This window comes from Panthera pardus, unplaced genomic scaffold (assembly GCF_024362965.1).
Source record: "Panthera pardus isolate Hobbes unplaced genomic scaffold, ASM2436296v1 HiC_scaffold_22, whole genome shotgun sequence".
NCBI lineage: Eukaryota > Metazoa > Chordata > Mammalia > Carnivora > Felidae > Panthera > Panthera pardus.
The window spans coordinates 51,500,598-51,516,897 of record NW_026526788.1 but is presented as its reverse complement, the minus strand read 5'-3'; the positions used below and the strand labels follow the sequence as shown (position 1 = coordinate 51,516,897).

At 37.2% G+C, this 16,300-nt stretch overlaps 1 protein-coding gene and 1 long non-coding RNA gene across 3 annotated transcripts in view; one reads left to right on the top strand and one right to left on the bottom strand.

Moving 5' to 3' along the window:
* TNKS2 (tankyrase 2) overlaps positions 1–16,300 on the bottom strand; it is a 67,643-nt gene that overhangs the window by 27,407 nt on the left and 23,936 nt on the right. Inside the window, exons 7-13 of one of the 2 annotated variants that reach the window (XM_019445071.2) lie at positions 15,093–15,159; positions 12,992–13,178; positions 11,875–11,996; positions 9,423–9,514; positions 9,257–9,335; positions 6,445–6,616; positions 3,939–4,018 (exon numbers count right to left, since the gene is read on the bottom strand). In XM_019445071.2, coding sequence (XP_019300616.1) covers positions 3,939–4,018; positions 6,445–6,616; positions 9,257–9,335; positions 9,423–9,514; positions 11,875–11,996; positions 12,992–13,178; positions 15,093–15,159 — 799 coding nt within the window. The remainder of the gene's footprint in view (positions 1–3,938; positions 4,019–6,444; positions 6,617–9,256; positions 9,336–9,422; positions 9,515–11,874; positions 11,997–12,991; positions 13,179–15,092; positions 15,160–16,300) is intronic. The other variant, XM_019445072.2, reaches the window with a different exon arrangement.
* Positions 8,459–10,430, top strand: LOC109264650 (uncharacterized). The gene is made up of 2 exons (XR_002078821.2): positions 8,459–8,995; positions 9,879–10,430. It is a non-coding gene; the product is annotated as an uncharacterized LOC109264650 (long non-coding RNA).

Sequence of the window (16,300 nt, the reverse complement as noted above, 5' to 3'; positions counted from 1 at the left end):
ACTACTTATTTTCTTTTTTTAAATTTACTTACTTATTTTGAGAGAGAGCTGGGGAGGGGCAGTTAGAAAGGCAGAGAGAGAATCCCAAGCTCTGCACTGTCAGCGCAGAGCCCCACACAGGGCTCAATCTCACGACCCTGGGATCATAGCCTGAGACATTAAGAGTTGGACACCCAACTGACTGAGCCACCCACACGCCCCATTATTTTACCTTGTCATTTAAAGGGAATTATATTCTTATTTTACCTTGTCATTTATAGGGAATCCATCCCTCTGGTCCTCTCATCTATGCCTAAAGATGAGGCTAAAGCTAGTGGGTAAATTTTATCATTATCACTACTACTATTTACACAAAGGTAATCTAAAGTACCAATTATCAGCAATCGTTCATGGCAAATATACGTAGAGGTAGACCGGGTCACAGAAGTATTGGCATCACCTGGGTTTTGTTACAAATGCAGAATCTCAGACCCTCATCTATGGAGCCAGAGCCTGCATTTTAACAAAATCCCGAGACGATCTGTAAGCAGGCTAAAGTCTGAAGTGCTACAAGTTCTAGAAGTACTGCTCTAGACAGGGGTTCTCAAATTTTCGTGCGTACTGGATCCTATCTCCAGATTTTCTAAATCAGTGTGTCTGGGGTGAGGCCTGAGAACCTGCATTTCTAACAAGTTCCCAGGTGATGCTTGTAGTCAAGGAACTACACTTATAATCCTCGGGAAAATTAAGGAAAGAGTCAAATAATTTTTTTGTGTTCTTTGCTTTAGATGAGGAAGCCTAACTGAGAAAAGCTGTAAGAATAACATTTTTATTCATGCTTGTATGAAAAGTACAAATGTTTGGGGGAAAAAAGAAACATAATAAATTGTGGTGCTTAAAAAAAGTCCAAAGAATATCAATATTAGTAAAAACTCTTACTTTTTACTATCCTACCTTAAAAGCAGGGATAACTTAAGCCTAATAAACCAAAGTAGGTAGCTATCCATGGGTTTAACTTCAGGGGGTTTAATCAGAGGACTGATAAAGCTTTTTTACACTTTCAAACAAGAGGCTGACAGATCTACAGATTCAGTGTTGCATTTGAGACAGTATTTCACGGCTTTGAAAAATGAATATTTTTAATACATGTGCCATGTGCTGCTAGTTTGGGTAGTTATCACCAGCCACTTTACTCCCTACCTCTCGGTTTAGTTTTATATACTCTGAGACAAGTTTTCTAACACCTAGGAAGAAATATCTAGCCTGATGTATTTAAACAAACACAACTGAACACATAATTGAGTGTTCATTGGGTAATATGCAGATGTCACTGTCCCAGTGATTCACACCAAGTCCCCTGTCTACGGACAGATAAGGACTAGGAAGGCTGTGGAAATAAATTACCATCAGGTGATCTTAAAAGCAGAGATTAAATGAAGATGGCCTAATGCTTATTCCCAGAGAATGAGAAAGGAAGGGCTCTCCTCAATCCAATGGCATTATTTTGTTCTCTAAGTCCAATTCCTGCCCCCATCTCTTCTCTTTATCTCTTTCTTGCTCTGGACTCCTTTTATCTTTACAAAAACAAAGTCTAGTCTCCACTATTATATATACCGGATATAGCTTTATGCTCTTGAATATATGTAAGTGAATGAATGCTTAACAATTTTTTTAATGTTTATTTTTGAGAGAGAGAGAGAGAGAGAATGCGCGAGCGAGCACGAGTGGGCGAGGGGCAGAGAGAGGGATACACAGCATCCAAAGCAGGCTCCGGGCTCCAAGCTGTCAGCACAGAGCCCAACGTGGGGCTTGAACTCACAAACTGTGAGATCATGACCTGAGCTGAAGTTGGACACTTAACTGACTGAATCACCCAGGTGCCCCAAGTGTTTAAAATTAACCCAGCACCCTCACCCCCACTCAAATCAGCTGGTAGCCCTTTAACTAGTTGACTTTAATTTTTTTTAAAGTTTATTTATTTATTCTGAGAGAATGAGTGAGCAAGAGCATGTGCACAGGGGAGGGGCAGAGAGAGAGAGGGAGACAGAGAATCCCAAACAGGCTCCATGCTGTCAGAGCAGAGCCTGACTCAGGGCTTGATCCCACAAACCTGTGAGATCATGACCTGAGCCAAAATCAAGAGTCAATGCTTAACTGACTGAGCCACGCAGGAGCCCTGCCTTTAATTTTTTTTAAGTGTTTATTTATTTTGAGACAGAGAGAGCACGAGAGCGCTAGTGCAAGCAGAAGGGCAGAGAGGGGGGGAGAGAGAGAGAATCCCAAGTAGGCTCTGTGCCACCAGTGCAGAGCCTGGAGTGGGGCAGGGCTTATACTCACGAACTGTGAAATCGTGACCTGAGCTGAAACCAAGAGCTGGATGCTTAACTGACTAATCACCCAGGCACCTTGCTTTTACTTTTTTAATCACTTTTCCAGGAAAAAAAAGAACCAGCTCACTACTTTTAACTCAAGTGACTTGTTTTTCTGTAAGTCAGCAGTATTCAGTAATAGAAACCAAATCCTCCTTTCAGTATCTTATTTAACCTCCTACTTAAATGAATAAGAATGTAAATATAAAACATATCAAACAATAAGACTGCATTATAGTGGTGTTTTTTTCTTTGAAAAATGAAATTATTTAAAAAATAAAATCTGAAGTTACTTGGAGATGATTATACTACTATCTACCCACATAAAGCAGCAGGAAAAGATTACGTGCACATTTAAATCAACTTTCAGAGGTCTCTTTTATATTTAAAAGGACAGTGAATAAGTTTCCTTAGAGCTCAAGTTCAGATGCCACCAACATATTTCATTCTCAGGAAATCTTTGTGTGGTGAGTCTGTTCAGGATTGAGGACACAAAAGAAACACAGTGAAATTGTTTTATTTGGCTACTTCTGTCACACATCAACAAATTTCGTTTATAAAACTTATTACCTATCACTGTTCCCTCAAATAGGACCAGCACTGTTTTTGAAAAAGTCTGAGGGCAACAGTGAAAAAATAACACCCATTGCATTACTGAAGAATTATTAGAATTATTTAATTCATAAAACATGTTAATTTTAACCTATATTAGGTGAATTGAAAAATAGTCTTGCTCTTTCAGAATGTTAGGCTCTGAGTTATTTACTGGGATATGCAATTTCTGTAGGTAACAGAAATATCTGGTACAGGCATTCAACTACTACATATGACTCTATGGTAAAAAGTAAAGCAAAATGTGAAGAAGGGTAATTCAACAGAGGATAACCACAGGAGATGGGCCGCGTACGAACTGAAGTTGGCTAGATGAACTGAAGATTATTAGGAGACAGCGGATCCGAAAAGTGACAACACAGTGGTAGAAAAGGGCAAAGAAATGAAACCAGAAGAAATACGTAGACACAGTGACACACTGTTTAGTTCTTTTCCCCATTCCTGTTTTATGTGTCATATGTAAACAATGGACAATAATTTGGTATCTTATTCTTTTAAAGGGACAAATGAATAGGTGTTTTAGACAAAATGTATTTCCGTAAACATGCAGTTTACTTAATTAAGTTTGTGATTGTGAGGTATTTACTGAGATGCATGTGAAACTAAAGTTTCTTTCATTGCACAATGATCCTTACTTGGAGAGAAGAACTAGATTATCATTATTTACCTTTTTTTTTTTTTAAAGGGTTTTGTCTTTTTTAATTTGAGAGAGACTGTGAATGGGGGAGGAGCAGAGAGAGATGGAGAGTGGGAATCTATGTGCTGTCAGCTCAATTTCATGAACTGTGAGATCATAACCTGAGCTGGAATCAAGAGCTGGACGCTTAACCGACTAAGCCACCCAGCTGTCCCTCATTATTTACCTTTTAAAACAAGGCACATATACATAACTAGGCTCTTCATTACAACAGTACAGATACATTAAACACTGTGAAAATAAAACCCAAAAGTTAATAAAAACACAAGATCATATCTTACTTTTACAGTTTCTACATCGCCAGCCTTTGCAGCTTCCAGCAATTGTCTGTCTGCCTCTGAATTGCCTAATGGGATGCCCTCTAAAAACAGAGAAGGAAAGAGTGATTAGCTCTTATTTAGAAGGCAGGACCAAGCTTTAAGGGAGGCATCTTATCTCAAAGTAAAGTTCTTTTTGCAGTTTGGTAGATTACATAATAAATCTCCAAGGTAGTAGGGGAAAACCATTAAGACACTGTTAAGAACTTTTTTGAGACAAAAAAAGAATTTTGGGAAACATTAAACATATAAATAGGCAAAATGTATGTAAATGCGAATAACAACTATAAACTGTGATTTAAACAATATAACGGAATGTAAAATAGATGAAAGATGGCATATTCTACAACCAAGGCCACTGGATGGTGGAAAAGCTTTACATTAGGAGAGCAATGGCCAGAGATCTAACCATGGTTCTGCCCTTAACTAGCTATCTGAACTGGGGTGAAGGGCCTCAGATTTTTTCAGTTCTAAAAAGAGAAAAGATGGACTAGAAGATAACTAAAGTCATCTTCAGGTCTGAAATTTTGTTTTATAGCTCACTTAAAATCTCATAGAAAAGAAAGAAAACATGTACTTTGTATCTTAGAACAAAAATTCCAATGGACTGAAGACTGAAGGATAAAAAATTAAACCTTAAAAATACTCAAAGACAATCTAAGTGAATATTTTTATACCTGTAGTAAAAAAGCATCTTAGAGTAGTACACCAAGGCAGGACCCAAATCAATTAGGAAAAATATGTCAGGCAATAACATAACATTAAAATTATGAAGGCAAATAAAAAAAAAAAAGGAAAAAATACTGCAACCTGTATCTTAGAAATGCAAATTAAAATACTGCGATACTAGATTTTTCTTTTTTTAAATGAATCTTTTTTTTTTTTAACATTTATTTATTTTTGAGACAGAGAGAGACAGAGCATGAATGGGGGAGGGTCAGAGAGAGGGAGACACAGAACCTGAAACAGGCTCCAGGCTCTGAGCTTTCAGCACAGAGCCTGACGCGGGGCTCGAACCCACGGACCGTGAGATCATGACCTGAGCCGAAGTCGGCTGCTTAACCGACTGAGCCACCCAGGCGCCCCTAGATTTTTCTTTTTTATCCATTAGTGGGCAAGGTGGAAATGGGGGAAGCTACCCTGACAATATTTCTATATTTTGCATTAAAAAAAAGCATCTATTACTTCTGAAATTCACATTCACCCAACGAAAAGATTAAGAATCATACTAGCGCTGACAAACAGGTCTTGTCATACACTGTCAGTAGGAGTATAAAATGGTACTTAAAAACCTTTCTAGAAGATGATTCAACAATTACATGTTATCCTTTGACCTGGAAATTCTACTTTGACAATTTAAGAAACTCGCTGGAAAGGTAAGAAATCGCTTAGCACAAAACTAGCAAGACTGTAAATGTCCATCACTATGCAAGTGAATAGGACCAGTCTTATAACCCCAAACCTGACACCAGAACAAACATATCGTATACGGGGAACTAAAGAGAATCTTCAAAGAGTCTTGTAGTTAGTTCAGCTTTGGCAGTTTCCAGGAGGTTTTACCAACCTGCCTTCATCTATTCAGTGTTTTTCTCAAAAGCTGGTTTCTAAGACCACAGGCATAAGGATCATCAAAAGTAACTGTTAAAGATATAAGAGGCTTGATCTGTTAGATTTCTTCTCATTTGAGCCCTGAGATGTCAAAGTCACTTTCAAATTTATTGGACCAGATTTCTAGGCTGAAACGTATAACCTAGGCAAAATGTAGATATTTGATCTAAATATTTAAAAATGTAATGAATATGCAGGGATTCAATAAATGTTTTATTAAGTCAAATAGTTGGTTACCTGGTACAAATTCTACATGCCTCATATATAAAGGAGATAATAAAACAGCGAAGAGGTAGGGCCAGTCTTTAGAGTATTATTTATCATTATGGATCAACTAAGAGACACCTACCTTTTTATGTTTTCCTTTCTTTAAAGAAATAGCAACTATTATAGCTCACTCTTAAACATTTTCTAGATAAAAACTTAAGAGAAACTGGGCAGAAAACACTACTGGAAAATCATAACTAAGACTTCATGACATCTGGAGCACTGAGTAGAAAAAGTTATGAAATAACAGCCAAATAGTCTACATTTTCTTTTTACTACCAACTCCCATGTAATATGTGAAAAAATTTAAAGGATAATTTTATTTTTATTTTTATTATTATTTTTTAACATGTATTTATTTTTGAAACAGAGGAAGACAGAGCATGAACGGGGGACGGTCAGAGAGAAAGGGAGACACAGAATCCAACGCAGGCTCCACGCTCTGAGATGTCAAGCACAGAGCCTGACACAGGGCTCGAACTCACAGACCGTGAGATCATGACCTGAGCCGAAGTCGGACGCTCAACCGACTGAGCCACCCAGGCGCCCCTAAAGGATAATTTTAAAAAGTTGATTTCATGAAAGCATTTAATACCTTGAAGAAGTTGCTGCACGTTTTCATTTCCCATCTGCAAGGCAGTAAAGCCCTGAAGGGATATGATGTTAGGATCACACCCATAGCTCAGGAGTAGGCGGCAGGTTTGCAGATGACCACAATGTGCGGCTCTGTGCAGAGAAGTCTGACCAAGATTATCCAGAGCATTAACCTTAACAATGCAGAAAAAGCCAAAATTAGCCTGCAACACAAAACTTAAAACCATCCAATTATGAATTTAACACTTGCTACTGATTTAAAAATCCCAATTATTCTCTTATGAAGCCTCTTATCTGGTGCCAAAACAAGTGTTTTTGCTCAAATCTAGAGCATAAATTCACTAATTCATGAAGGCCGATACCAGAAAAGACCTTTTTTTGGGTTAAAAGCAGGAAATGTTGAATAACAGTTGTGTTTGACATTCAAGTATTAGTAAATTTACTGCATTTTGAGGCAGACACTGCCTAAAAAAGTTTAATCCGTGTGTTTTTAAAGATCTCTGAAGTCCAGAAACGCGGAGACTAACCCTCAAGATACACGACAGTAACAAAGCCAGAGACTAAGTTAGCATTGAAAACATTTATTCCTATCGGCTTAATCTTCTACCTTTTTTAATCATCCAAATATAATCTGTATAGATACACAAACACATTACATACATTTACACAACAGAATACTTCTAAGCAATAAAAAGGAACAAGCTATTGGTACATGGATCAATCTCCAAAATATACTGAAGAGAAAGCCTTACACTGAGTATGTATTGTATGATTCCACAGACATGAAGGCCTAGAACAGGCAAATCTAATCTATATAGGAAATCATCAAAATGGTTGTTGCCTTATGGGTGGAGATTGCCTTGGATGGGGCCCTGCTTCTGCCATGAAATAACATTTTATATCTTGGTAAGTTTTGGTTACACAGGTGTATGCGTTAGTCAAAACTCAGCAAACGTACATTTAAGATTTGTGCATTTCAGTGCACGTAAGTTTTAGATCCCACCAAAAACCTGTACACAAATACTGACCTCTAGATAATGCCTATATGGAAATATTTAGGGAGAAGTGTATAGCAATTTGCAAATTATTCTGAAATATGTAATATGTATATATACACGTATGGACAGAGGGAGAAACTGATGGGTATGTAATAAAACAACATAGTAAAATGTTAATTCCCCCATCTCATCTCTACCTGCACCCCTCCCTACCAGGGAAGTAATTCTTTAAACATAAGTGAGAAATTAAGTTCCTCAGTAATCAATCCTGTGGCCACTAGTGTGATTTGAGACACATCCAATTCATATTCATAGAATTGGAGAATATTTGAACAGGAATATATTAAGACTTTCTCAATGAATCTCAAACTAGATTATAGAGAGCTAGTCTCCATGCTTTTGGAAACTGAAAACTGATTTAAAATGCTCAGGACAATCAATCTATTTATTCCCAAAACAAAACTCACTGAAATGTGAAATACATCCCACTTGACAACTTTATTTGGGTACCACTTTGTGTGAAGATCAGGGTGACAAACTTGTCCTGGTTTGCCTGGGATTTCTCTGGTTTTAGCACCGAAAGTCCTGTTTCTGGAAATCCCACAGTTCCTGAACAAACCTGGATAGTTTGCCACCCTCATCAAGATTGCTTCGTTGAGTTTCACAACTCAAATTTAGTATGTATCCAGATATTCTTCTAGTAATGCACCACATGTATGAAAAAAGCAATCTATGAAAAGTTATAGAACAGACGAGATATGCCAAGCAGTCAAGCAGAAATAAACTTTATTTTATTCAGTAATTTACAATAGGAAAGACTGAGATTATACATTATCAAGAATTCCCCCAAATCAAAGAGAAATTAGAACAGTGAAAGGAAACACAAACAAGAAATTGTAGAAAGAATTCTGAGTGATTCCTTGAGTGGGATCCCACAGAAGGACAGATCAGAAAACTATTCTGGCAAAGCACATTTAGGGAAGAGCCTTGGGGCCACCCAAGGGCTAAAGGGTCTCTACTCCTTTCTTTTCCTTTCATTCAGAGCAGCTCCATTCTTTGTTACATAATGAGTTTCTACTCAAGATTCTGTTTGGAAAAGGCAAGGTTCTGTGGCTAAAAACTGTGAGAGCTGTTGAATTAGATGACTGTCATCTCTTCCAATCTGGGATGCCATGTGTATCTTTTACTGAGTGGTATTTTTTAAAGTTCCTGGGTAACAAGTGATGATCTCTAGCCTGATGAAAACATAAGTATTCTAAGAATGAAATGCTTTGTATACAAATGTCAACCAAAGAATACTAACTTCCCAATATGGGGAGCTATGAATGGGGAGTCGAATTTTTTAAATAATTTACTTCCTTCTGTTCCAAGTCCTTTGGCTTAGTCACAGAAATAACAGACAGTAAGAAAGACTGTGGCTGAGGATAACAAGAGTATCATGGTAACCAAGGAACAGAAGACATGAGTGAGAGGAGACTGGAGATGATGGGTCAGAATCAGTGTGTCTCCAGCTGAGGATATTCTCAAGAGTATTGTTAAAAAAAGACCTCAAAGGTAAACTTGACCAGTGGGGTGTGGGTAACAGGAATGGAGAAGGAAGCATGTATTTGAGGCATGTACTTTTGAATAAATCCTTAGGTTTCCTAGCAAAAAATCAGATAAAGAAAAGTACCTGCTAGTCTATTTTTAAGTATAGATTAAGACGAAAGAAATAGCACTCGTGAGAGAGAATACAGTTTAGGAAGCCAGGTATTTCATCTGCTAAACAGGAAATAATTCACTGGATTACCAAAGATTACCAAAAAGGAAGTATACCTTTGCTTCATGTTTCACTACTACTTCGACAACATCATTATGAGCTTTCTCAGATGCCACGTGTAGAGGAGTCAAGAATCTTAAAAAGAAAAAGTCAGCCAGACAGTGAATATATTATCCAAAAAATAAAAGGTCAATAATTTTTAATTACTAAATGTATACTTACTCTTTAGTCTTTTCATTGATGTTTGCTCCTTTTCTTAGCAAGAGTTCACATATTTGCTTTCTTTTGGGGTACGGAGATGCGGCAGCACAATGCTAGATAATTTAAATTGCAGCATTAATCAAGGACTATACATGACTGATTTTTATTTAAGAACATTTGTGTTTCCAATCAAGAACAACCAAGAAGTTATTTAATTTCTTTGTTTTATTTTTGACCTAACTTTGCTACTCAAAGACTTTCTATTGGATAAAATGTACAACAGTTACCAAATTCTGGCAGGGCCTGCAAATCCTATTTACCAGAGGGTATCTGTTGCTAAATATTCTGGTTGAGTTTTACAGTTGTCCTACATCTTTGAAAAAGTCAATAGTGATGTGATGAAAATTCAAATTACTGTGACCAATGCTCCTTTTAAAACTATTCCCACATAACATGGTATTTATGTTATTTTTAAAGGTTAATTAATGAAACACCCCAAAGGTTGGAGTTTCTTTACATGAAGAAATAAAAGACACTCATCAGCTCTGGAGGCTGCTTGGTAACAGCACGGATCAAATAGCTGCCAAGATTAGTATTTACTTCTTTCTCAACTAGTTGCTTCAACAGAATAAGGAGCTTGGATTAGTCAAAATCAATGGGAGAAGATGAAATGCTCTACAATGAAGGCTGTAGCATCTATATCTATGATACGTCAAAGAGGAAAGGAGTCAGGAAGTGGGGATTTGCCAGTTATAAACCTAGTATGTATCTCATGGTCATGTCCCAAAATCTTTGCATCTCTAATATCCAGGATAATACTCCTATACAATAGGTGTTCAACAAATGTCTGAACATGTGAATGACGAGATCAATGTAAAGATACTAAGTTCAACCGAAGCCTGAGAATTCATGGAATAAAAGTTCTGGATAACTGTTAAGCTAAGTTGTTCTATATATCTAAATTCAAAGTACATATGAAATTTGTTCTCTTACTTTAACCTATTAATTATAAAGCTTATCTGATCTTCATGACTGCTTCAGATTCATTCTGTGTTGTTGCTGTCACCAAAATCATTCCTTTGCCCTCAATAAAAACCATTTCTAACTGGTAAACACAGCTCCTTTGGTATGTCAGGAGTTACCATCCCAGGACATCTATCTATCAGGGCAGCACACAAAATAGAAGTAGTTTATTTCCAATTCTTGATCACATTCATCTCAAAACTGCACTCCTACTCCTCAGCCCCATCCTGGGGCAGCACCTGTAATTTCTGGAAGCCTGGAAAATACTGCCCCTCCCTGCACCACAACTATCCACCAATACTTAACTCCTAGTAGGTTTTAACGTTAGTAACAGAAATAAGTTGTTTAATAGCAGACTACTTACAGGGAAAATAATATATAGCATTAGCTTTTCAGACCAGAAAATTTTCCTGTCAGTCTTTTTAGATTTCTCTGTACCATCTTGATAATTTGCACTAGCATTTCTTATTAGTCTGCAGCTTTACCATTTTTTTTGCTTAGATATTTTTTACAACTAGAGTGGCAAAAAGGCCTAAAATGTGTTATAGATAGGTTCCTACATGACCTTCACATAGTTTACATCATGGCATAAGGAAGGAAATTAACCAATAACCAAGAAAATGAATTATCTACAAGATACTAGGTAAGTAGGACTATGAGTTAAATTTGCCCCTAACCATATTTGTTTACTTAGGGTCCTCTTCCCTCACTCAAAGCACATTCTGCAATTCATACAGCAGCACTGACTTTGTTCCTTTTAAACCGTTAGTTCTAAGACAGTCTGATTACACCATTCTCTTTCTATCTGCCATCACTTTATCCCTACTAGATCCCATTCTTTTCTGCTTTTCCACAGACTGTCCAATTCTCATCTACTTTGTTACAGCTCCACAGAAGTGTTACTACCTCTATCTGAGAAGCAGCCTCTACTCACATAGACACATTATTCACAAAGTATAGAGGGGATATAAACAGACCTTAGACTGATTCTGAAAAAAATTATAATACTGGAAGGAAAAGCAAGTGGTTTTTATATGGATGGCAGAATTATTTTTTTTTTCATTACTCTGAGTGGGTTCAAAATTCTCAATCACAAGCATTTACAATTTATGTAACAAAAAAGGAAATGATATGTACTATTATGATAGTAAAAAGGCTACCTATAATATATGTCAGTATATGAACAGTTTTTTTTTTTCTGGAAGGATACTTAAATGAATAATACTATTGCCTTTTAGAGGGGTGAGGTTGTCTATTTTTCTGTACTGTTTGAAATTTTTTCTTTATATATGTTCAGGTACTAATTTAAAAAAAACAAATCTTTAAAACAATTCTATTAGTAAAAGTAGGACATTATGTTATTCTGTGTCATCAAAAGAAGTATGACGTTATGATTAGTTTAGCATGTTTTTGGTTATTGCATCTTAAAAACTTTAATCTGAAACATTACCAATGCTGTTTCATGTGTTTGAGGATGCTTGAAATTCACCATTTCCAGAGAGAGATGTTTTTTGATTCGTGTAACATCAGCTTCCCGTGCAGCCTGCAGCAACGAGTGGCCTTTAAATTCATCTAGATGAAGAAAAAGCATGTAAATTATTGAGGTTCTGAAGATATTCTCCAAATATAACCCCCCAAAAGGGAGACAGTGCTATACCAGCTTTTCTCAGTTATGACCCAATTCATCCCCAAATGTATACACAGATTTAGCCCATGGCTGACTCAGGGTCTATTTTGGTCTGTAGGGACCCAGAGTACTGCAATGTATTCCCAGACCTGAGAGTTCTAAGAATTTTCCAAAGCAGAGAATTTTTCTCAGTAAACAAATAAAACAAAAAGTGATCATGGTCCCTACACTAGCATGGCAGCAGCAGGTAATTTTGCTCACACATCAGAGAACTGGTGACCAGAAAATCAAGTATTTTTAAGAGCCACCTACTGATGAATAAATGAAAGAGTATTTTCTCAACATTCCTTTCATGCATCAGATTTGTGACACCACCCATTAGCCTTTATTGTTCCAGAAGAATACAAATGTTAACACCAGTTTCCTACTTCTATGTAGTAATACTGTATCTGAACCAGGTGGCTGTTTCTCACTACATCTGTATCAGTTATAGACCGAAAACCATAGAACTGCCTACATAACCAAAGCATATTAGATGGTAAAATCTGGGGACTATGTTTACAAGACAGCAATCCTACAAATAACACTGTAACTTCATGGCAAATTAATCAGAAACTCACACCAAAGATAGGAACAAAACCTAAATTCTTTCTTTTCAAACCCATACCAACTATCTAGACTAATACATATAAAAAGCATTGAACTTGACTTGAAAAAACAAATACAAATATATTTTCTTTTCACGGCATCTTAAGACTAGAAGTTCTCGAGTAGAAACCTCCAAGTGACTAAATATGCTAGCACGAAAAACAATAGATACCCATGGCTAAGGGTATCATAGCTATTATTTAAAAATTTCTAAAAACAGTGAGAAAGAACAAATTTTTAGTTTATTGGTATCTTAATATTCGAGGTTGAACATTCATCATTTTATACTCACATGCTAATCTTTCTTTTAACTGTGGTGTGGGAGCCAAGTCTATAGCACTTTTATTATGACAATTCAGCAGTGTTGGATCTGCACCATAACTTAGGAGAAGAGAACACACTTCAACCCTGTTCTTTGAAGCTGCCTCATGAAGAGGAGTGAATTGCCACAAGTCCATTGCATTTACACAGGCACCATGCTGAGGGATGGGAAGGAGGGTAGAGCATATATTTAGTGTTCAATTTGTAAGAGAGTTTAGAATTATTAGTACTGTGTAATTTAACATCATGCATGCTTAAACAAGTTATGTTCTCAAAGTTCACTTTTCAAATTATTTCAGAAATACATTTCTCCCCCCACGGAAAACCAGCAGCTTGTTGCTAGGCCTATGCACAAGGGCCTTATTTAACTCTTTTATTGTTAAAAACACAGTCAAGAACGAAGCTTTAACTTGCATCTTTTCCAATTTCTAATTTTTTTTTTTTTGTGGTATAATTTACATATGGTAAAACACAGTACTTCAGTGAATAATCTGACAAGTTTTGACAAATATATACAGCCATGATAACATCACCCAATCAAGATATAGGATACTTTCATTACCCCAGAATGTTCCCTCACGCTCCTTTTATAGATAATTCCTGGCCCCATTCTGTTAGCACCATATGTTAGATTTACCTGTTCTTGAACTTCATAAAAATAGAATAACATAGTATGTACTTTTGTGTCTAGCTTCTTTCACATACAGTGTTTCTGAGATTCATTCATGTTGTATCAACAGTTCATTTTTATTGCTGAATAGCATTCCATTGTACAGATACACCATAATTTACTTATCCATTACTCTGTTGATGGGCATTTGGACTATTTCTAGTTTTTGACTATTATGAATAAACTGTTATGAACATTCATGTACGAGTCCCTTTATGGACACATGCTATGTCCCTACGAATGGAATTGCTGGATGATACGGTAAGTATAGGTTTACTTTTATTAGAAACTGCCAAATAGTCTTCTAAAGTGGCTGTATTACTTTTGCATTGCCATCAGCAATGTTTGAGTTCTAGTGCTCCCCCATCCTTGTCAGTCTTTTTAATTTCAGCCATTTCAAGTAATGGGGTTGGACAGAGCACAGAAGTCATTCCAGTTCAATCTCATCTCTCACAATCCCTTCCACAGTATTCCTGCACAAGACAAATGAATTCCTTACCCTTTTTGGTATTCTCAATAATGGGAAACTAATTCTCAACTAACATGATTTTTCATAATTACCAGGTAAATCTTATTACAAGTTATCTTCTATCTTGAGTTAAACATGTATTTTAAACTTTGATGCACTGATATTCGGAGCAAATGAGATCAATATTCTTTGCAGTATTTGAAAGCAACTCTTATGTTTTTCTTTTTGAGTCTAAATACCTTCAGCTCCTTCACTCATCTTTCTTATCAGATGGTTTCTAGACTTCCTTTCACCCTAGCTGCCCTCAGCTAAATATACTTCAGTTTAAGAACTTCATTAAAAGGAACTCCTGGGGGCACCTGGCTGGCTCAGTTGGAAGCCAATGTGACTCTTCATCTTGGGGTTGTGAGTTCGAGGCCCATGTGGAATGGAGCGATTACTTAAATAGCATACATACATAGATACGTACATACAAATACTTCATTAAAAAAAAAATACTGAGAGCTGGGGTGCCTAGGTGGCTCAGTTGGTTAAGCTTCTGGCTCTTGACTTCAGCTTAGGTCATGATCTCACAGTTCGGGAGTTTGAGCCCTGTGTTGGGTTCTGTGTTGACAGCTGGGAGCCTGAAGCCAGCTTTGGATTCTGTGTCTCCCTCTCTCTCTGTCCCTCCCCTCCCTGCACCCCTCCCTTGCTTGTGCTCTGTCTCTCTCTCAAAAATAAACAAACATTAAAAAAATTTTTTGGAAAAAATAAAATAAAACCATATGGTACCTCATAAACCTCAAAGCGGTCAAATGCTGACCTATAAATCATCTATGTAAGGATTATACATATTCCTTCTATACCCACCAAGCACTGAAAACACATAGTGAACAGATATACGATGTATTTCAAATTGGTTTTATAATTCTAGAAAAACAGAAGAGAACTAACCTTGACCAGAAGTTCAGTTACTTCATAATGACCATAAGAACAGGCATTGTGTAAGGGCACCAGATCACTGCAGTATGGGGTGAGGGTGAAAAGAAGTCTGTGTTATTACAGATCCCCTAGGCGTAATTGTAATTAACTTAAATATACACTTAGATTTAAATAGCAAATGGCTTTTGTGACCTTCACACAGAAATGTACAGAATTTAACATCCATTTAAGTACTAAATTCTAACAATCCTAACTCCCAAGTTGCTTCCAAATCCATCTTTTCTTTCCTGCACGGCTAACACCACGGCCTTTATTATTTCTTCTTATACTACTGAAACAGCCTCCACTTCAATTTACCCTCCAAACTGTAGCCAGATTTTTCTAAAAGGTAAATCTGACGTAGTTACTCCTTGTTTTAATGCCCTTCACTGGTTCTTCCTTGCTTTTGAAAGCTGGTTCCAACTGCTTACCCTGGCATGCAATGGTCTGGCCTTCTGGAAGCTTACCCTTCAATGATGGTACACTCAAGCACTTGCAGTTCCCTTGATGCCTCTGCACATACTATCCCCTTGGTGTAGAACAGACTTCCCTCCCTCCTGGCTTCTACAATCTTTTCCAGACTCAGAGCTCAAAAACTGGCTCTTGAGACTTTTTTTTTTCAGATTCTGTAGGGTATATTACTTAATAAACTAAAACCCAATTCCTTCATGATGGCAATGGAAAAAGAACTTTCTGTATAGGAAGGTACGGTGGAACCTTAAAATCCTGACTTGTACCTTTAAGCTGCTCTTCCTTGGGGATCACTTATTCATTAATTACCACAGACACTATCGTGATGGCTTCTGGTGAGGAAGAGCCACTCACAGTTTAGCCTTTAATTTTACCTGTCCTCTCTTTAAAGGCTCATGGCTTTCCTCACCATTTTTCATTGTAGGATTTCTTTCCTGAGCACCGATTTCATTCCCAACTATCTACTGGGTCTCTCTACTTGAGCCCTCATCATCATCTCATAAAACCGAGAGTTCTAAAAGTGAACTCAGGGGTGCCTGGGTGGCTCAGTCGGTTAAGTGCCCAGACTCTTGATTTTGGCTCAGGTCATGATCTCATGGTTCTTGAGTTCGAGCCCCGCATTGGCCTCTGCCCTGACTACATGGAGCCTGCTTGGGATTCTCTACCTGTCTCTCTGCACCCCCCTCCATCGCCCGTTCGTGCATGCTCAC